Consider the following 22,916-nt stretch of genomic DNA (forward strand, 5'->3'; position numbering starts at 1 on the left):
TTCAGTACAAGAACAAGTTTCACCAGAAGGGACAGCAACTCATGGATGAGCCAATTACAAAAAGAAAAAAAAAAAAAGATACAAACCTCTCCATACACAGGTCTGCCAACAGATCTCAGCTCCGATCATGCAACAAAACTCCCACTGAACGTGCCACAATGAACAGTCCGCTTCTCGCTAGCTACAAATCACATATTACAAATTGATGCTATTTGGCACCCTTTATTGCCAGTCTACAGAAAGGAAACCTCTGGCAAAAGAAATAAATTCCCACAATAGCATCCTTTGCTTTAGAGCCCACAAAGGATCCCACAAATACTGTCAAATCATACTCCATGGTACTATATTATACTTCTCATCTATTGTACTGCTGACATGGAAGAGTTTCCCCTGTCTTTGGCTCCTGTCTTGGGATGACATCATTCATTTCTACCTATGAGGAACATGGCCCACATAGGCTCTTACTTAAGGATCTAAACAAACTGACAAATGGGGATACTACACTCTTAAGGGATTAAGGGAGACAAAGAAAGCATGGAGAATGAAAGACAAGGAGTGGTAACATAAAAGGAGGAAACTGGAAGAATTTCTGAAAAATAGAAGTCCATCCCTCTCCCTCAAACTGCTTAGGAGATGTGGCATGCTGGCTACAGGCAAGATACAGACATTATAGTGCTGTGAGAAGCGCTCTTTCTGTTCATGGAGAAAAGAGGAAAAAGTTGGTGTCTTTCACCAGTCCTAACCAAACTCCTTAGTATTCCTTGTCCTCGTCCTTAGAGTTCTGAATGCAATATAAAAATATTATTCAAGACTGGACATAGTTGTGACATGAACTGGAAAAACACAGGGAAGCAAGCCCTCCAGTTAGACGACTTGGGACATGTGTAACACTAAACAACGCCGATACATAGACAATAATCTCGAACTACTCTCTCCACAAATCTTCTCTCAAAGTTAAAGGTTTGCTGAAGAAGTTATTGGGTAAGATTCTTTAGTTTGTGTCATGTGACAAGGTAAATAGATGGCTAATCCCTTCAGGGTTTTTTTTTTTTTTTTTTTTTTACATCTATAAAGCACCTGCAGCAGGGTAAACATTGACATCTCAAAGTGACAGTAACTACCTTTAATCTTTAATATGGATTCTAAAATAATGATTTCCAAAAGCAAATTAAGAATTACTTATCTATCCATATACCAGGATATATATTTTGTGTTTTCACAGCCTTTAAGAGTCTGAACGTATTTCATACACTTCATCTTAAAAGTAGCCTCTTCTAACTACAAGTTGCTAAAATCTAAGGCACTTTTGATAGATGAGTTATTAGGAAGAATATTCCATTGGTTAGGACTTATTCTAGGTCTAGTCTTAAAGGACTTGGCAAAAGATCAATATTTAAAAAGTACATTTTGAATTCTTCTGCTTTGCACCTATACTTGTGGCAGAGATGCTTTTTTAAAATAGGTCAGCAAATGAAATTGGATAGTGAACTTTTTTTAACAAAACTTTGATGTTTCACAGAAATAAACTCGGTAAGTCTGTCAAAAGCGCTCGCTAATGGGCAATTATTTTCTTGCATTGCTGCTTACATTGTAAACCCTGATTTCCTATTTCATGCCAAACGATTTTAAAGTATTTTACAGTATCCATAAGATGCAGTACAAATTAACCTTTGATTTTACATCTGTTGTACGTGAAAAATAGCTACACAAAATAAAGGTGACAGATGCTCTTCCTACTTTACTGACGGCTTGTGTCAACTTAATGCAACAACAGGCTCCACATAAAGAACCTGCCAACAAGTTTACAAAGGTGGGTATGGACAGTAGAGTACATGGTTTGCACAACACTTACCTGTAATCATTACTCATAACACACTCAAAGAATGTTCTTGGAGTAAAGTGCATATAGTGCTTTTAGCACAGGGCTGAATTAGACACCTCCAGAGGTTCCTTTCCACCTGAATTATTTTAGTACCTAAACAATGCAATTGCAAAAAATCCCAAGGAGTTTTACATAACTCAAAGAGTTGTGATTCACGGTCTCATCTCAAAGTCAGATGGTTTATTCATCGCGTCAAAAGGTTATCATCCAAGTCCTGCTCTGTATCCAGTTTCTAAAGTAAAGCTGCCAACACTGTAAAAATCACCTTACCACCCACCCCAAATGAAACCTCTGTTTAGCAGAATGTGCAGTTAGGCTCTTAAGATATTTAGCACTCCTGAATGAAAAATTACTAATGAAGAGCATTTACCATGGGAACTGGAACTGCTTAAGGAACCTACATGAGACTGAAAATAAAAATGGAATGCTCAGGAGCCTTATTAGGGCTCATGACCCCTCTTTATTACATACATACAATTTTTATATTGCTCCCTCCCAAACTATTCTCCAAGTACCTTTTCACAGGAAATAAGCAACCATCGTCAGACACTAGAAGATCTGGAGCCTTTCCAGAGGGGCACATAATTCTGAGTAACTCCCAACTCTTATCAATATTATATTAAAAAAAAATCAATTTAAAAATCAATCTAAAAAAACACCAGTAAAATAGGGCACTACAAAGTCTTACAGTCATTTTAGTTGCCTAGATCTATCTAACATTTCTACATTAAATCTCGATATTACAGATGTAACCACAGGTTGTAAAGTGCTTTAAGACACATTGAAAAAAGCCAAGTACAAGAGCCAGATTATAATTATCAGGAATTATAATTATATAATTATATTATATATATATAATTATAAAAATATAATTATAATTATCAGGAAATGAGACAAATCAGCCATAGTACCTCACTCCAAAGAGCAATGGCTGGAGAAAAGCTGTTTAACTGCTGCCCTTTTACAATAACACATGGCAAGGGTGGCGTGAGACACCTCAGTGAGCACATGGGTGATGCTTTTCAAGTACCACAGATATTTTTCCCTCCAAAAGCTCTACTATGGATTCACTTGTTTCCAAGGCCTTTCAGAACTGTAAGTAACTTCACGTCGGTAACGGCAATCAACACACATTATGCAACACCCTTTCATCAAAGAAACTCGGTTTGGAAGAAAACAGTTTAGAAGCTAAATTAATGCAGGGGACAGCTGAGCTCTGAACTCGAAGCAAGCGGTTTTCTTCCTCTCCACCCCCCACGCCCCTCTTTAAAATTCGCTTAAATGTGTTTTTGTTGAGTGGGTTCCTGTCGTTACTTAAGTACTGGTATTTTCGTTTGCCGCTTCATCCTCTAACTACCCTGGGTCTGAAGGGTCAGAGGTTAGACCCCACCTGGCTGCGGAGATTTTGTTTACGAGCAAAACCGCCATCGGCAGCAAGCAGGGAAAAAGCAAGCGCAGTAAGAAAAAACGAGTGAGAGAGGAAAACCAGGAGAAGTCAATTAAAAGCGGAGAAGGGAAAGGCGGGGGGCTGGGGGGCTGGAGGCTGGGGGAGGGAGAAAAACGAAAAGGAAGAAGGAGGGCCGGGGAGGAGAGGGCTGGCCCTCAGGAAGACTGTTTCAAGCCCAGCGTGAGGAGCGAGCTCCAAGACAGGGGTACCTGGACTGCTGCCTGCCCCGGACGCAGTCTCCCACCACGGCTCCTCCAGCGTGTCCCCCATGCTGCTCCTGCTGCTGCTACCGCTGCTGCCGCCGCCACGCGGGGAGGGCGGGGCGGGGCGGCGCGCGCGGCCCGCACCTGGCTCCGCCCCCGGGGCCGCGCCTGCGCACTGGCACCGCCCGCCCGCCCGCGGGGCGGGGCCGCTGAGCGTGCCGGTGGCGTCCCCGCTGTCCCTCCGTCCGTCCCTTTCCCCCCGCCCCGTTTTTACCACTGCCAGGAGGAAAAGGGTGCCTCGTGAACATTATACAAAATTTCTTAAGTAATAAAACTAGGTGTTTAAAATGCATGGGGTTTTGTTGTTGTTGTTGGGGTTTTTTTTTTGAGTGAAAAATGTTGATGAAGCGGGGAAAAGAGGAAAGGAATTTGAAATACTACCCTCTCCTTCACAATTTTTTTTTTTTTAAATTTTCTGAATCTGGTTTGATTCTCTAAATACCTGCTTTCTCGGTTAAGATTATTCAGTGTTCTCTGAGAAACAAATATATAAGGGAAAACCTTATGTGTTACCTCTGAATGACTGTTCTTGACTCTTTGGGAACTGGATCCTGCACCCAGTTAAGCAAGCGTGTATCTTTTTTCACAGGAGCAGCCTCGCTTAAAGTGAGCATTCACATACCGGAGCACGTCCCGAAGCAAGCTGTGGAAGTAAAACAAAGTGTAAGGACAAGAATTTATCACAAGGTGGCACTGTTATTCCACGTATAAAGTAATTGAATCGGTTTTTTTTTCTTGGCTTTCATAGAAGTATACGGTTTTTTTTTTTCCTTTGAGGGTGTAGATGGGTAAGGAATGTGCACGATCGAGAGCTTTAGTGTTGTTCTACCCAGGGTTGCTAATGAACATTACCAGATGAGTTTTAGCCCTCGGAAACAGGGTTCTGTGTAAAACTTGTGAATTTTATCTCCGACTCGTGGAGTACAGCCTGGCAAAATACTGACTGTAGGAGAAGTCATTCAGTAATCAAACCTACACATAGCAGAGTAGTTCAGCTTTATGAGAAACGAAAAGATTCAGCTTTTTCACAGAACGCCTTCCCTGCCGGCGAAACCGATTCCCAAGTCTTCCAGAGGAAAGCATCAGCAGCTGCTGCTGCCCTGAACTGGCGGCGGGGCCTTTCCCCCCGCCCCGCCCAGCCCGGCACAGCTCAGGAGCGGGCGGGGAGCGGAAGGCAGCCCGCGGCGGCAGCGGGTCCCCCGCCAGAGCCCCCTCAGCGCCTCCCCCCGCGGCGGAGCGCCGGCCGGCCCCGCAAGGCTGCCCCGCACCCACCGCCGCCGCCCCGGCCGCGCTGAGGGGCGGCTCCCGCCCAGGGCGGGGGAACGCGGGCGCCACCCGCCCGCTGCTGGAGGGCGGCTCTGTCAGCCCAGCCCGGCCCGTAACCGCAGCCTCCCTACAGCCACTACTGAGGACCTGCCCCCCCCCCCCGCCCCGCTTCCCCGCAGCGAGCCCGGCGCTGGCTCAGGTGAACGCCGTAAGGGCGCGGCGACAGCAGCGACAAGCCCCGCCCGGCTGGGCTGGGCCGGCTCTCGCCCCGGCTCCCGCCTCTTCCCCTCACGCAGGCACCACCCTTCTCCCTTGCCAGACTTCCGCGGTTTGCGGCGGGCGCCCTCTACTTCACGACAGAACGGGGGAGGCGGGAACGCGAGCCGGCGAGTAGTGAGAAGAGGTGTCGGGAGAGAAAAAAAAAAAAAAAAAAAAAACCCCAACCCACCACCTGACCGCGCTTTACGGCCGAGCGAGGAGGCACGTCAACAGCTATGGCGGAAGGGGAAGAGGCGCCGCCGCCGTCCAGCAGCTGGTGAGTGACGGGGGTGTCGGTGCCCTTCCTCCTGCTCCCTTCCCTTTCCTCTGCAGCGGGGCCGAGGGGGAGGAGGGGAGGGGTCGGTGGGCGAGGGGGGCCGAACCCCCCCTCTCACGTCGCTGCTTCCCCTTCTCCGGGGACCCGCCGCACCTGGGGTGTGGGGCCGAGGCTGCGCCTCGGGAGGGGGCGGCGGCGGCGGCGTCCGTGGCCCCGCCGCCCCGCCGCCGCGGAGCGCTCGGCGGGGGCAGGGTGGCTGGGGGAGCTCCCCGGGGCCGAGGCGGCCCCCCTGCAGCCCCCTGCCCGCCGGGCCCGGCAGGCCCCAGCGCGGTGGGAGGCTGGGGCGAGCCCCGGGGCGAATGGCTCCGGGCGCTCGGCAGGTCCCGAAAGAGGGAAGTGCCGCCGTCAAACGAGGGCGAGACGGGGCGGCCTCCGGCCGTGCCCTGCCTGGAAGCGCGGCGGTCGCTGCAGTTTAAAATGACAGCTTCCGTACGCGGTAGGAGCTGCTCGGTGCGTGCGCCTGTCTGCCCACAGCGGGGTGGCTTTGTTCCGTTCGGCTTCCCCTTTCTCTGCGTACCTCCTCCGGCACAGGTGACAGTAATAGGTCCTGGCTTGGTTTCTGAATGACTTTGCTCGCCACCCTCCTCTAGTGCAGCTATCACTTGTAATGGATTTTACATTGAACCTCTAGGTCAAGAACAGAGACTGTTTCTGGAGCGTGTATAGGATCGTTTTGATGGTAACAGTGAGGTGATTTTAGTATTTGTTGCATGCGTATTCGCATAAGATTGCTGAGGCTTAAATAAACATTGTGTTTAAACACTGAAGCTGTTCTTACTGCACCCCACATCTCCATTCCTGTGCATCTTCACTTTGTTTTTCTTTTTGCGCTTCTGCACTGCATGTGATTTCTTTCTGTGGTTCTGTGCCACAGCATTCCTCTTTGTCCTTTCCACATATACACTTTTCAAACAATTACCATACAGGCCTGCTTTTTATTATCATTTCCAATCTGATTTTTTTGCTTCTACGCTTTATTTTATGTGGCGGATTCAAAGTTTCTTGCTAACTATGCTCAGCCTTCTTTGTGCTTAGTTATCTCGCTGTAAAGAAGCCAGAATTGACGTGCATGCAGGTGTAGCTGGTGTCTCTTCTTTGTCTAGGTTGGTTCTACAAATAGAGCTCTTGGATAAAACACCTAAGTATCATTTACTAGCAAATGAAAATGAATTGGTGTAGTTTTTTAGCCTTTTTTTTATTTTAGTTGCACCTTCAATATTTATGAAGCACTTTCTATAGGTACAGTGTTGCATAAGCATTATTTCTAAATATAGACCTGATTGTTGGGACATAATTACAAAGTTAAGGACAGACACATTGACAGTGCTGTCTTGACACTTTGAAATACACCCCTGGACATGGAATAAGAACCATGTTGAAATATCTCTGAAAAAATACCTCAGACTTCTTTCATTACTATTGTTGAAAGACTATTACAGTCTCCCAGACGACAACAAACTGCTAAAATTCCTGGTTAAGAACGAAGCACAAGTGCGGTTTCCAGACGTATTTCAGGGTGCAGCCTGCATGGCTGCCATTCTGACTGGCAGCTTCAAAATGTAACTATAGTAAATTTGATACGCTGGTACTACTAGAAAAGGCAAACTTGAAGGCATTCAATAGAAGAGATTTTGTAAGTCTTTATGGGAACAATTCAGGAGGTTTATGCTTAAATGCTACATTAACATGCCAGAATACATCCTGTTACTAGAGCTGTACTCTGTGAATAACATAAAGTTGTATTTCTTATTGCTTGTTTAGAAACTTCACATGGCTTTTTGGTTTTGTTGTTGTATTTGGGGTTTTTGTTGTGTTTTGGGGTTTTTTTAAAAGCCAGTTTCAGTGAAATATTTTCTTTTTCATTTATTGATTTAAACATATCTGAATGCTGTTGAACGGTTGTTGTTTTTCTAGGTATAGTATGTGTCTTTTGAATGAGCTTTTTGCTGTAAATCACTACATTATCATAGTTTTGAAGTATATAGGATTGTGCAATAACATTTCACATTTAAAAAAACCCAGCCCGAAACATAAAATGATGTCTATGTACACCTTAACTCTGTTGGGAACAAAACCGGCCGTGCTGATTCGTTGCCCTCTATTTAGTTCCTTAAGGGGATTCAAAGGCAGATGTAGTTTTGTGTTCAGAGACTGCAACAGCACCTTAAGTATGTAGAATCTAGACATGCTTATTAATATAAAATGCCCTTTTTATTTTTTCTGTGTCGACATGCAGTGCTGGTGTAAGTGATTGGGGGGGGGCACAAATTCATGATGAGTTAAACCCCTCGACACCCATAGTGACTGCTTGGTGTTTTGTTTTACAAAAACCACGGAAATTTGCCACTGTACAGTGCAATTTAAAAAAAAAAAAACCAAACCCAACCAAACAAAAAAAAAACCCCAAACCCCACAACACTCCTTCCCCCCAACTTAAATTGTGTAGAGTTATTGAAAGATGAGGTTGTCAGCTTTTCCTTCAGTAAATACAGGAAGTTTATCAACAGTTTTCATTTAAAAATGAGAAAAATCTATCAGACCTTGTTTATTAAATATTTCTTTTTAGCTATGTGGCATATTATCAAAAATTAATTTGAGAAATTGCCACCAGTACTTGATGCTGGAAGACATATCTGTGTCCAAAGCTAAGAATGCTGTGAAACACAAAGGAGGCACGCTGCTTTCAACCTGTGCTGTAAAATCTTAATTTCTTTTTTTTGTCGTCTTATTTGATTATTTTAACCATAATTTTAGGCAATACATCTGGTCAATAGAATGTATAGGCATGACAAGTTGGACTGTTATTAGTTAAAATATTTGTAATTGGAAGTTGTAGGTTTTTTCTCCTCATTTATCAAGGAAATAAATTATTTGGACTTAATTTTTCTTGTTCAGATTCTCAAACAGATAAAGATACAAGCAGTTACAAATTAATTTCTAAAAACTTTTTGTAGTTGTTTGTTTAACACTCAAGCTTCAGGGAACTTGATCAAGTAGTATTTTTTTGTTTTAAGATCTACACTTTGAAAGTTAAGACCTGAACTAACTAAATTTAACTGTAACCATAGATGGAATTGTTTCTGTGCATTTAACTTTGCATTGGAATCATTCATCGTATGAGACATAATACACTCCAGCTGTTTAAGACAACAGGGTGACAAAACTAGTACATATATATTTTCTCCATGCTTGGAATCTGACTTATTAGTGCTTGGAGCCATAGTATTTCTTCTGAAAGCACACAAACAAAAAAATCCTTTGTAGCTAAGTGTGAAATTAACGCACTTGAGGAAAAAATAGAGGTAAAAAATGTTAGGGAATTAATGTTTTTCTCCAAAATTCCATTGAGAAAAAAAAAAAAGAATATTCAATGCTGTTCTGGATACAATGGATATTTTGAAGTGAATGTGAGGGATTGATTTTTGTTTGTTTGTTTTGTTTTCACTAGAGAACAAATGCTCCTCATTACTTTAAATTTAATATCACTCTTGTTGAGGCTTTTTCCCAGTAACCAAAGAATCCTAAATTAAAAGTAGGAATCAGAGTAACTAGATTATATAAAAGCATATTTGGGGGTAGGGGGAGAAGCTTTATATAGTGTTCTGTGGTAGGAAGCTATGTTCTTTGCTGTGAGAAGGTAGAATGATGACTATAAAAATAAATTGATATTAGCCATTGACTTCGGAAATTTTCATGAGCACTATTCACTTGTCCAGTTTTCTTTTAAGTAAAGCTTGTTTGCGTTTACTGCATGTTATAAACCTGTATGCCATTGTGAGCTTTTTCAAGAAAAGTACTTTGCTTAAAATGCAGTTTAGGTCTACCTTCTCAGTAACAAAAATATTAAAAATATATTAGAATAAATTAGTCCAATCTGGCACTGACATGGATATGTACAGTCAGCCCTCATAATGGTGATGGCAGCATTGTGATATATGTGCCTGTCTTTCTCTTCGCACGCTACAATTGTCAGAAATACACAAAAACATGCCGACTGGATGTGTTTCATGTCCTAGGAGACAACGACTTTGTCGAAACTAAAACTGATGATACTCTTGGCAAGGGCTCAGCTGGTAGCATCCTTGCTTCTGATTTAGGGAAAACAGGAATGATGTGTGAAGATGTTTAAGAAACACTACTTCTTACACTGAAAGTTGTTGTGGCCTACTAGAGCATATCATGAGCAGCTATGAGGAGTGTGTCACTTGAGGAGTGTGGGAGAAAACAATCAGAGCAGCTTTTCAAGTGTTACGCCAGCATCAGATCAGTGGTCAGAATATGGGAAGCAGTTTGGTAAGCAGTATAATCTAAGTGGGAGTATGTGTTTTAACCCTCTTTTAGGCCACTGAGTAATATCTTTAACAGGCAGGTGTGTAGTAGTTGAATCAGCATATATGGAAAAAGAGTGATCATCTTGTTTTGGACTGATAAGTGTGTTTTAGATAACGAATTTGGGATGTGTAGAAGATACCTGTTGGGCTGTGAAAATAATTAGTATTAGAAGTGTGCCCATTATAAATTAAAGCTTTAAACTTTTGAAGCATTTTTTTTGAAAAATGCACTTTGACTTGGAAGAAGCAGTTCAAGGGATCTGTCTTTACTAATAATAAATGAGCAGACATAATGACTTTAGCAGATACATTGCAGGCATTGAAATCTACTGATTGATTATAGTTTTCTTAATACTATATGTCTTTTCCTATGTATTTGTAGTTTCTCAAAACACTTGCTACTGTCTTTTCCCTGCTGTTCACATTCCCACAATTTCTTAATCTCATTAGTATTTATAAGTGATTATTACCAACTACCTCAGAGTCATGTATAAATAAAATAAATAGTACTTTAAAAAAAAGTGAAGCTGAAGTCCCAACAGTTGGTCAGTTTTTTTATTGTCTCCAGCTCGCTCTCACATCTTAATTGTTTTGGCTTAAAAAACCCCGCAACATGTTGAATAGCTGCGAAGGTAGTTACTTACTGATTATAATATGTCACTGGACTGGCATGAATTTTAGAGATCCTTCTGTAAGTATGGAAATTTACTCCAGATACACTAATAGCAATATTATGCATTATGACATGTAGAACAGTATGTCTTGTGGGAATTAACCTTTCAGGCCATGGCTTGGGTATAGACTGGAGTTGTACACATCTAACCAAAATTTAGAATAGTGTCTAGAATTAGGCAGTGGAGCCATGGTAGAGTAGAAAGAAGGATGTTCAGGTCTGGAGGAGTTTGCCTATAAAGAGAAGTGCTGCATTCTTTCCAAAGTAAGTGTAATAGTTGTTGTCCATATGAACAAAAAACTTCCTAGCTGATCTTCACTCATGAAAGACAAGGATCCAGATTGCTAGCAGTTTCCTGGAACATTTATAGTGCAGACTGAAATAAGGTAAAACACAGCCATGTGTTTTACCAGGACATGTGTTAAAGTATCAAAATCACTTTGCAAGTTAGTGTGAATAGAATATTTGTTAGAAAATAATTTTTCTTAATCTTTGAGAAGTCCTCACTTCTAGCCTGTGAACAGTGTTGGGAGTTGATGGAGGAAAGGAATAGCTGATTAAATCATAAATAGAATAACACAATTCTCTTCCCACCCCCTTCCCCCCTCCGGCTGTTATTTCGTTTAACTCAATGTGGTAATGTATCACCTCTCTTCATGTGGGAGGTGGGCATATCAGATTCTTACTTTTTAAAGTGAAGTAGTAAAGCTAGCATTTGCCTGTCGTCTTCACAGTGTACAAAGTGCGGATGACAGTACTTATGAAGAAGATTTTGCAAATAGTAACATATTATCAAATAGAGGAAGAGAGGAAGTACACATTTGCAGATAACGTATTGAAGCTGATCTTGATGTTAACCCATGCACAGCTTTTTAAGCTGTGGATATTAGGTACGAGTAACTGGTAGAATTAGTACTCGGCTCTCTGAAACATGCTTTGCCAGGTGTGTTTTTGTAATTTGCGTAAATGTGTTTTTAAGTGTTTTTTTCATGTATATTAAATGACTTCCCCCCCCCCCCCCCCCCAAAATAATTTTCTTTGGAGGACATAGAAACCAAATTTAAATATTGCAATTTAAGACCTTTCCACCTGAAATACAATGTGCATGCAGCTGTTGCATTCATTTCCATGCGCCTATTTAATAGTTGGGTAATATTTATAGCAACTAATGATATTTTGTGTGCTATAATTCAAGGCCTAGCTGTTGCTCTCTAGTCTGTCATACATAGTGTGCACAGAAACCTGCAGTATATCTAAGAGCATCTGGCTGTCTTCAGCTGATGTTTGATGCTGGCTTCTGTTGAAGTTAGAACATCCCAGAGTTCATGCAGTTCTGCTGAGTGCTAGGTCTTTTTGTGTAAATGTCCTGGAAATACTTGATTTTTATTCAGGGTGAACTGATTTGGTGGTTTTAATTTTTCCAGTGTTGACTGTTTACGTACACAGTCCAACAACAGGATAGGTGACAGATGTGCAAGTGTGCTTCTGTGTTTTTTCTACCCCCATTTCTGTCTTGGGAAGGGGATATTCACCCATGCAGCCTGTAGTTCTATAAAAAGTGGGCTTTGGGATTTTTTTTTTTAATACTAAAAATATAAGAAAACAAGGCAAGTCAGTCTCTTTGTAAACTGTACTTTCTTTCATCCGAATTTGCAAAAACTTGAAGAAAACAGACTGTTAGTTGTACCCCAGTGTGTATTTGAAATATGATTTAAAGTGCTACCAAAAAGCACTAGAAAAGAAACCGGCTGATACAATGCAAGGAAAATGCTTACTCTACAAACTTGTGAATACTTTGAGAAGTCTTAAGTAAGGCTAGCTCTTTGCTTATTGTTAACTGTATGCATACATTCTTACACGATTGAGATTTTAATCTGTTTATCAATAAGGGTGATATTTAGAAAATCGGAAATTTGTGTGTTAAGCTTTCAGAAGACCAAACTTGAGAAGCTTTATATCAAGGAGTTAGTTGTGGATATATGCAAATTAAAGAAGCAGACAGAGCTCAACAGCTGACATTCTTTTTCAATGGGTATTTGGAATTGACTACACAGTATGTAACATGGAGATTAATTGAGAATTGTACTGATAACACTTTAACGTCTGTTATTACACATGTATAAATAGATGTCTTGTTCCCAAGGAATGCATCTTCATACTTGGATATCCATCTGTCCTGAATAAACAATCCCGTTCTCTATTTTACTCTGGCTGTAAACCTTCCGGCTGTGTGTTTAACTCCTCAGGTATATGAAGCAAAGTCTTTCTTAAGGCATATGTCAGAGATAGTAGAGAACAGTTAAGAGGATACAGTAAGGGAGAAGTTTTGCCTATGGGACCTATGTATCACTGCCACTGCTATTTTTCCAGTGAACCTGGTGTTTTGCCACTGCTGTCCTACATAATACTGAAATTCCTGAAATCATCAGATATGATTCTCTCATTGTTGACAGCATGGAACCATTGAAACAGTCTGCAGAAGTTATCAGAGAGATTGTAAAGTAATCATTTCTGAATGCGTACCTTCTTATCTATAATGCTTATGAACTTTTGTTTTCTTACTATGGCAACTTACGCTGTTTGGCTGTCTTGTCAATTTGTGTATTTTGCTACTTTCTACACTATTATTAATATTTTTATATATTTTAATTCAGTCTTGTGCACATGTCTACACTTACAGTACTAGAACTTAATAGTTAAGTAAACCTCAGTTTGACTAAAAGGTCCTTTTCCATTTCAGGGAAAGATGGGGTTAAAAGCTGACTGTTCTAAACCTTTGAAATAAGTTTTGTGTTTTCTAGGTCATATCGTATTTTATTTAAAAGAGCTCCGTCATCTAATTTAGATGTAGTGTTTGCTTTGAATGCATTTTGTACGTGTGAAAACTTGCTGTGTATCTCTTAAGTTGTAAACGACACTAAATCTGCATTTTTATGATACGTTTTGCAACATTGCCACTTCATGAAAGCAAACAATAATGCTCTGAACTTACTTTTTCTCATATGTAAATTCGATGGAATTAGAACTTGAATAATTAGACTTAAGAATAAAGGAATAAATAACATTTTGCAAATAATTATTTTCAGTAATTGATAAATTGTCTTATATCTTTACATATGTGTGGGTTTTGCCTGATAGTAGTCCCCAGTCTACATCTATTTAGTAGATAAACATTGAAAAATACTGTATAATTAATTTTTAATAAACATATTACATATCATTATTATAGGGAAAAAGATCTTGCAGACGCTTTAGAAGAAGGAGGCTGCGATCTTGAAACTGTGAGAAACATCATTCAAGGAAGGCAGTTACCTGCTGACCTGAGGGCCAAGGTCTGGAAGGTAAATATGAGCTTAAATCAAGAAGCAGGAAATACTTGAAGTTGTGTTTGATTTGAGGTAAATGATTTAGTTACCAGGCTTCTGTACAGAAGAGCTATAGTACCAGAATTTTAATATGCATGTATGTTGATTCAGTTTTAGGATATTTCTCTTCATTGTGTTCAGTAATTGGGTAACTACAGAAGGTTACTAAAATGTTTAGAGTGTTTTCTATTTTTGTTTTCAGATTGCACTTAATGTTGTAGGAAAGGGGGACAGCCTAGCATCCTGGGATGGCTCTTTAGACCTGCCTGAACAGAGTGTAATTCATAAGGATTGTCAAGAGCTAATTGGTAAGTGAAATTACGTTTAGATCACCTATGTGAAAATTTCTGTACTCTCAGTTGTCTTAGGGCTTTGTTATTGGAATTAAATAACCTGAATGATGTTTACATTTTGGAGGAAGCTTTGAGGAGGAACATGAGAGGGCAGAGAAAATCAAAAGGAATTTATAAGAAAACAGTAGTATCTTATCTGTACTCTGACTCTGAGATGGGTGACGTCATGGAAGTTTAAAGTATTAGCTTGTAAGTGATAGTTTGCGTGGTCAGAGCCAAATGGGAAGAAAGCTCCAGGAGTTGGAAAAAAAAATTTTTTTTTTTCCAAGCTCCATTGTTTAAACCAGACGCTCTTTCTGTAGTGTCATTCAAGTTTTTAACTGTCTAATGACTAGTACTTAATCTGAAAAGCTGGTGTATATATGCATCAAAATGCATATAACCTCTAAGGGAATAAGTATATTAAACGTTTTGGACTTTAAAGACTATTTTTTTTTTAAAGGTATGTTTTTTTAATAGTGTTTTCAGCAAAAATGAAAGGTTGCATTTGTGAAAGCATGATGCTGCCAGGACATTGGAAATAATATTCCAGTATGTCTGTAAGGAGCTGCCACAAGATTTGGTTGGCAACTCATCACAAAAATGGCCAAATCCCTGACACCATGCAAGAGCGTCAGTATCAATAATCAGGTGATGGAGTCATTGCTGACTTGTAAATTAGGATACTTCTTACGGCATCAATAAGAGAATCTTCTGTTTTATTACCTGTCACACTTTAAGTTATTCTTGCACAATTGAAAGTTAAGGCAGAAAACGGAAATTTTACATGCGTGTATGCCTACACACATACCTACTATGTTTAAAATGCAGTTCTACATTTTCTAGCTCTAGAATCTAGTAGGGCATATTTTCCTTTTCTTTCTGTCCTGTAAAGGGGGAAAAAAATTCCTCTGTGTTATTTAATCACAGTATTTTTTCTGAAGGATGGCAAAACATCCCTATTAGTATTCATAACATACAAAATTAAGCACTTCAATGTGTGTTAGTTCTCCTTTTGTCTTTATTGCAAATATTTTGTAATATGTGACAATATTAAACTGATGAAAGTAATAAATGTGAAGTTAGTTCACAATTAAGGTTATATAGGGATTTCAATTTTGGATTGGATTAAATCTATGTCAGTGTTTTAGCAAAGCAAGTAGTCTCCAAGTTTAAAGCAAATCTTCAGATGACATTTGAGTTTTATGTACTATTTTATTTTCCTGAAAGGTAGAGGAAAGGAAATGCCAAATATTGACCGGCTTTGATGGGAAAGTATTAAAGACTTCAGTAATGAGACTCATGGGCTTCTTGTAATGGCAGGGGAAAAATATTCAGTAGAAATTTAATGCCGCTGCATTAATGTAGTGTGTAGGCATCTCTTCCCCCCCATCTGGGACATAACATGGTTTCCTTCTTTTACTGTAAGTCAGTGTAGCTATAGTAAAATTGACATAATCTAAGTGGATTAAAACAAATTTATTTCTGAAATATATAATTCATTAGTGTATTTAATACTAGATTTTTCATTAAAAAATCTAAAGAGGTGTTTAATATTCAACTGAAATTTGTATGAACTTACACGAAAGTCTGGTTTCACAACAATCTGTATAATAAATACCAGTATATTTAACTGTAAGTAACTAAGTAGTTGTTTCATCACATGGAGGAAGGCATAATTTGGGGTATGGTGTTGACGTATTTCAGTATGTCTTAGATTTATTGCCTCAAGTGAGGTGGATGCCAGTCGTCTTCTGAAGTGTTGTCAGCCTTTTAAGTAAGTGACTATGCAGAAAGATGCTTTGGAACTAATGAAAACCTAAGCTTTGTATATGTATCAAACTCAACAATGACAGTATTTAAGGTGTTTAGCTTGCTACCTTAATTACAGAACTGGTTTTGTACCAAATTTTTGTGCCAATTTTCATCCTAATGCAACAATAGAAATTATGGATTCAGAATTAGTCTGTCATTAAATAGGGCACATAGTTACTTTTCAGTACCTTACAATGTTTGTAAGAATTTGAAACAATGTACTACATTATATAAAACATTGTGTTCATTGTTAGTGTATCTTCTGAATAGCAACAGTACCAAATCAAATATAAAAGCCAGGTGTAGTTGTAAGTAGCCAAATCATTTCTCTTTTTATAGTTACCCTAACAACCCCAAATTTAAACTATTGTTAGGAAAATTACTTTGAAGTAGAGATTAAAAATGTGATTTATATGTTAATACTAAAATTTAAGTCTGTAAGCCTAGCTGATTTCAAACTACTGATTTTCGTAAATTTGCATGTCAGTGGGCTTTTGAGGAATTGGAGGTATTCATTGTGGGTTGATCTGTGTTGAAATTCAGATTAATTTGTTGTAGAGTTGAGCATAAGTTATGTGCTGAGCACATCAAATAGGAGTAGAAGAGGGGCATTCTGTGCATTAAAAGAATCTACCTCTTTGTTTCATATAGAACCTGGAGAACCCAAACTTCTTTAATCCTGTTGTTGTGATATTTAAATGCCTTATCCTACTGGGGTTATAAAATCACTTGTATTTTGATGCCTTTTTGGATGCTTTTCTGTAGGCATTTAATCCAAGCTGCTAGTTTTTTGTTTGTCTGTTTTTGTTGTGTTTTTTTTTTTCCAAGCAGTCCCTATTGGTGCAATTGTGCTATGAAATAATCTCATTCAGTTTCTTTGAAGGGCCCTTAATATGGTTTATATTGCTGTGCCTATTTCAGACCAGTTGTCAGTGCCAGAAGAGGAGAAGACGGTATTACTTCTGGATATTGAGTCTGTTATTACTTTTTATTGTAAATCACGCAATGTTAAATACAGTTCTTGCCTTGGCTGGATACATCTACTCAAACCTCTGGTGCACCTTCGTTTGCCACGCAGTGATTTGTACAACTGCTTTTATGCTATCATGAATAAATTCATTCCAAGGTAAAACTCTCTTTCTTTTGCCTGCGTAGTATTTTTATTGGCACTAAAAGTATTTTCTGAAAGGATGTGCATGTTGGCTTCAGCTAGAGTAGCACCATTTGTAGCAAAGTTGTCAGATTCCTTCAGATGATAGTAAATTCAACCGTCTTCCAATGGTTTGAAGTCCAGGAGATGATTGATTTAGTTTAACATGTAAAGAATTAGCATGTGACTGATGTCGACTCGATGTGCCTTTTAAAGAACAAGTGTCATTTCATGCAATATCAAAAATACTTGTTTAGGAATTATCTAATTCACCTATGTTATGTGAAAGCATTTTTTTCTTTACTTTCCTAGCATTTTTGATATCTAAAATGCTTCTATCCCTGTCACTTCAAAGTACTTCATAAACACTAATTAAGTCTCAAAATCTCTTTAGAAGAAGTAGTTGATATTTTCCCTGTATTATACTGAGTTGGGACTGAAATTATTTTTTTTAAGTTGTTAGGTTTTTTTTTTTAATAAAAAATATGAAATTGCAGCTTTTCATACTGTTACATAGGTGCTCTCACTAAAATAACTTTTATTGATGTTGGAGTAGCACCATGACACTCCAGCGAGGCTACAAGGTCTGCTGATTAAGACCTTGTGAAGTAATATATGGATAGTCTGTAATTAAAGATCTTGGTCTGATTCTCTGGAGAGGAGATTCCGGCCCAGCTACTGGATGTGTGCTCATCATATGAAAAATGCATGTTTGGTGTTGTGGCAGGAAACATTTATCGGTCCTGTCACTTGACTCAGCTTACGTCCGTTTCTGATTTAAACTACCGTTGGATTCTCTGAACTGTTTTGGAATAGTGGCATTATGATCACATAACTCATGTATTTTCAGCCATAGAAGGCTTCCGGAGTGTCTACTGTTTGAGTTTCTCTGTAAGAACCTAGGTGGTGGTTCAATGAGATGTAGAGTGTTTTCTCTCTCTGTCTCCCCGCCCCCCCCGCCGCCTTTTTTTTTTTTTTTTTACTGGGAGAATGAAAGGCATAGAAAGGCAATTTATAGTAGACTTGCAAGTCTTTGCTTAGGTCAGTTTGATCTCAATTTGACATTTTACTGCTGGACCATCATTACTATTTGATAAAAGTTTAATTTTTAACTTTTTGCTATTTTTGTTTTTCTTAAATCATGCACTTTTTATTCACATTTTCTCATGTTTTGTAACTGTCATGAAATATTTATTGGGAATTTATTCTAGCAAAATACTGACAACAGGTGAGGAAAATGTACAGCATAACCTGCTGGACCATATTATATCTTGGATTTTTTTTTTTTTGAAAGAGCATCTCTAGCAAGCCAAATGAAGAATGAGGGCGGGGGGGGAACCCCATAACGAGCTATTTTAGATGAGAGAGGTTTGGCTATTTTTTCCTTGGAAACACTGTTACTCTCAAGACTTTTGGTATAAAGTATCCTGTGGATACCTATCTTTCTTTCCCTCCTGCCTTTTCTCTAGAATGGTGAGTTTTCTGAACTGTACAAAATTAACAAACAGTTAATATGGAAGTCCTAGGTCATTAGGATTCTTTGTTTGGGCCATAAGTAGAAGAAAGCACCATCTCAGATATGCAATTGAGTAGACAATTATTTGTGTGAGAGCTTGTAAGGTAGTAAACTAATTAAAAAGCTGCAAGTGGGTAAGGGAAGTGTGTCTCATCCCAGGGACCACGTGAGGAAAGTGCATTACATCTGCTTACATTACATCAATGTTACCTCTAGCAGAAGGTAGAAAATAGTTTCCTTTTTTTGGTTAAAAAAAAAACAAACCCACCAAACCCAACCACCCCACCCCCCAAAAAAAACCCAACAACAACAACAAACAACCACCCTCTCCTAAAGTAAAATGTAAGTTAGTTTCCAGGGCAATTTATTTCTGTTTGGCTAAACCTTTTTTTTTTTCCAATTGTTTTTGCTTTGCTTTTGTTTTTTACCAGTCCTTCCGATGGCTGAGCCTGCTGCCTCCATGGGGCTTCTAGCCTAGGAAGTAATGGATAGGTACAGGAATTCACGATTCTTGATAAGTGTTTTTTCTGGGGGGTTGTTTTTGTCTGGTTGGTTGGTTTTTGTTTGGGTTGTTTTTTTTTTTTTTTTTGGTTGGTTTGGTTTTTTAACTGGGTATTTAATAAGGGTTGATTACTATGATAGGTACCAGAAGTAAAAAATTACTGAGCAAAACAGTTAAAAATGTCTAAACAAGGTTGTTCCACTGTCAGTAGAAATGTGGAAAGATTCTTTTTAAAGTTATTTTTGGGTATGTATGCATTCTTAATGTTAAAAGGTGGTAAAGAATGATGACTGACTAGAATAATTGACCATATTAACCATTCAAACAGAAAGTAATTTGCAAATCTAGATTCTTATGCTAAATTCATTAATAGAGTATTTTTCTTCTTTTCACACTTTTTGTCCTGTTAATGGGAAGTCAGAGTTCTTGTGATAATTTCAAAAAAGAATCCCCACATATAATTTGCTGTGAATGTTTCCATTTCACCATCATAGACATACCCTTGTTTAAGAAAGTAAGGCTGATAATTGTGTTTGGAGATCTGTGTTCCAAGTTTCACAGAAATTTACTTAAGTTTGTACTTGAGATTTGTTCCTAATGTTTCTAAAAAACTCTTTTTTTTTTTTTTTTTTTTTTTTTTCATTTTAAATACTCCTTTATTTCCTGCTTGATGAATTGACATTTAGTTGTTATACATGTATGAAATAAGCATCTTTTTAAATTTCCTTTGGCTGCCATATTAGAATGATTTATATATTTTTTTAATTCTGTTTTTAGTTAACAACATTGATACCATGATAGCCTTGTTTTGATATTTAAATCTGTTTTAAATACTTCTGTATTATATACTCTATCTAGTATTGGCAGTATTTCGTTCTTTCTCCTGCCTTATTAATATAGTGGGGTTTTCAGTGTTTGGGGGTTTTTGTTGTCTTGGGGTTTTTTGATATTTTTTTTTTTTTTAACTCTTGAGGCAAGTTGACTTCAGGCTCAGTCCCTGTCAATTAAAAGAACAATATAGGGAATTACATAATCACATAATAAAGAATTGCTGCTGTAAGTCTGACAACTGTAATATTACGGGAGGTTTGTGATTATTTTCACTGCTACTTTTTAGGGATTGTTTTATGAAGGGAAGACCATTTCATCTGTTTAGACTGCTTCTTCAGTACCATGAGCCTGAACTCTGCTCCTTTCTTGATACTAAGAAGATGACTCCAGACTCATATGCACTCAACTGGGTAATAAAGTGAAAGTAGGGGAACATAATGAAAAATAAATTTCTGTTAAAATTTAAGTACATGTTGCCAGTTTATGGAAAAGTAGTGCAAGAGATTAGAACAGCATATATTGAAATCAATTGCATGTTTCAATATAGCGTGGGCTTTTTGTCTTCAGTTGTTTAACATAAGGTGTAAGATCTTGTTAACATCACATTTTTACTGTACTGGATGTTAATTGAGCCATGATGTTTGGAACTACTTGGAATAAGTGAGAATGAGAGCAGCTGAGGTACACAAAAAGTAAGAAGCCATGATGTTAGTTTTTATAGTGGGCAGCTGTATGGTTGTAGATATGGCCGCTCTGCTCTGGTGAGACCTCACCTGGAGCACTGTGTCCAGCTCTGGAGCCCTCAGCACAAGAAGGACATGGACCTGTTGGAGCCGGTCCAAAGGAGGGCCACAAAAATGATCCAAGGTCCGATATATATATATGTGTATATATATATATTTATATCCGATATATATAGACAGACACATAGATATATAGATATCCGATAGATATATTTCACCGCTTTGTGCATATGGTGCTATGCCTTTTAGAATTTAGGCGTATATATTTTACCACTCTTCAAGAATTGGTCATTTTCTCCTCGCTTGTAACTTCAAAACTGCCTCGAGTTGGGGGTGTTTATAAACATGCTTAACTCAATATTTTTTTTTTTATAAAGTGTGTGTAGCAGGACTACAACAGAAAGCAGCAAAATTCTCATGTTTCAATGCTACTTAGCATATGCAATACAAAAATGATGATACAGTGCTTGCAGAGGCAAAGTCTGTAAATTAATAAAGAAGACTTCATTACCTATGAACACTTTTAGGCTCTTCTTTCATACCCATTGGCTTTGTAAAATTTTTTTGTAACGCCATTACTTTCAGTTAAAGAAATAAGACTAATGAATTATTAAACTGTGAGGTCTGTATTTGTCTGGTTTTTTTAAAGATGACTTTTTTAGGCTGCTACCAGTTTTAATATTAAAATGTGTCCATGAAGAATTTCCATATTCTCAAAATCTGCCTTTTGCCAGTCATCAGCCTTCAAAAGAGGAATCCGGTCTTTTTTTATTACTGAATCTCCCTTTTTTAATATAATTTTCCTTAGTAAATACAAACTTCTTTGAAGCTGTTTATTAAAAGTTTAGTGATTCATTAGGAGAAAAATCTCCCCTTTGAAAGGAGGTAGGGAAATGAGCTAGTGTAGCTGCCAGTCCTCAATGTCATGCTTTCTGGTGTACAATCTTAGAAAAAAATCTTAAGCCTTATTTTATATTATGAGATTACATTAAAATTCCTTGTTTCATCTGTCAAAAAACTTAGTCTATATAGAGGTATTTCTAATGTGTAGAAATACACAAGCAACGTTCAGAGAGACCTGTCATTGCCTCATTGTTCAGGGACGTTTTTGTCTTCCATTGCGTTTGAGTCAGAATTGGATAGATCTTTTACCTTTTGTTATGGAAGTATACTGGCAAGTGTTGAAATAGTCCATGATGGTGTTTAAAAACTGATACTGGGCTTTTGAAAGCTGTAGCTCTGTTGATACAGAATTTGTATGCATCAGCCAGTTCAGTAAGACCCCAGTGAAGCCAGCTGGTATGCATTTGAGTTAGGTGTGATTGCAAATATTGCAAATATTGCAATGTGTGAAAAGAAATTCCTACCTTTTTCTTTTATCAATTTTGAACTTTGCATATCAGAGAGGATGTATTTTTAAATGGGAACATGGGAACAGGCAAAGAGTTTGTTAAATAGTAATGAAAATTTTCTGTTGCTTGCAGATGTTTAATTACTCAGCCATAAAGCATCATAACGTAATGTTAAGTAAGTGATGTTGTCAAACTGATGTGCAACCATGCTTGGTTCTACTGTGAAAAATAAAAAGAATGTTGTTTACAGAATCCTTTCAAAGTCCTATTTGTTAAGCTGGTTGAGTAATATGTTCTCTTATTATTGTCTTGTTGGTATAATTGGTATTTAGCAGTACCTATGAGCTAAACAGTATTCCAGCCTGATTGTGTTATCTCTGGTTGTATTTGCAAGGCTGACAATGTACAGCTGAGATTGCCTTCACACTAGTTGTATTTATTCACAGATAAGCTGTAGCAGTACTGCACTGTTTCCATAAAAATTGTTTTTGAGAGTAGAACCCTGGTGCCAATGTGTGTTTTAACGTAATTTTGTTGGGTTTATTTTCTTTTAGATATTTTGTATCTCTGTTAAAAATGTTCTCCTGATAAGATTGTTCCTGGTTATTGCTTTTTCTCATACTATTTTCCAAATTTTTAGCTTGGAAGCCTCTTCTCATATTACTGTTCAGCTGAAGTCACTCAGGCAATATGGGATGGATATCTACAACAAGCAGATCCATTCTTTATTTATTTCTTAATGTTAATCATCCTTGTCAATGCAAAGTAAGTGTGTAGTTAATTCTTTGGGATGTTCCTTGCTGACACAGTTGCAATCCACTTTTGTTTCATTTCGGTTTTACTGACTTAACCT

At 38.4% G+C, this 22,916-nt stretch overlaps 2 protein-coding genes across 4 annotated transcripts in view; one reads left to right on the forward strand and one right to left on the reverse strand.

Moving 5' to 3' along the window:
• Positions 1-3,599, reverse strand: part of CMSS1 (cms1 ribosomal small subunit homolog) — a 252,112-nt gene extending 248,513 nt beyond the window's left edge. Inside the window, exon 1 of the mRNA XM_075727561.1 lies at positions 3,539-3,599. Coding sequence (XP_075583676.1) covers positions 3,539-3,599 — 61 coding nt within the window. The remainder of the gene's footprint in view (positions 1-3,538) is intronic.
• Positions 3,600-5,319: 1,720 nt separating this feature from the next.
• Positions 5,320-22,916, forward strand: part of TBC1D23 (TBC1 domain family member 23) — a 37,697-nt gene continuing 20,100 nt past the window's right edge. For 2 of the 3 annotated variants that reach the window (XM_075716871.1, XM_075716865.1), the window contains exons 1-6: positions 5,338-5,393; positions 13,687-13,798; positions 14,025-14,130; positions 16,891-17,095; positions 20,255-20,378; positions 22,704-22,828. In XM_075716871.1, coding sequence (XP_075572986.1) covers positions 5,353-5,393; positions 13,687-13,798; positions 14,025-14,130; positions 16,891-17,095; positions 20,255-20,378; positions 22,704-22,828 — 713 coding nt within the window. In that variant the 5' untranslated portion in view covers positions 5,338-5,352. Of the gene's footprint in view, positions 5,394-13,686; positions 13,799-14,024; positions 14,131-16,890; positions 17,096-20,254; positions 20,379-22,703; positions 22,829-22,916 lie in introns of all 3 variants that reach the window. The other variant, XM_075716878.1, reaches the window with a different exon arrangement.

Source organism: Pelecanus crispus, chromosome 1 (assembly GCF_030463565.1).
Source record: "Pelecanus crispus isolate bPelCri1 chromosome 1, bPelCri1.pri, whole genome shotgun sequence".
NCBI lineage: Eukaryota > Metazoa > Chordata > Aves > Pelecaniformes > Pelecanidae > Pelecanus > Pelecanus crispus.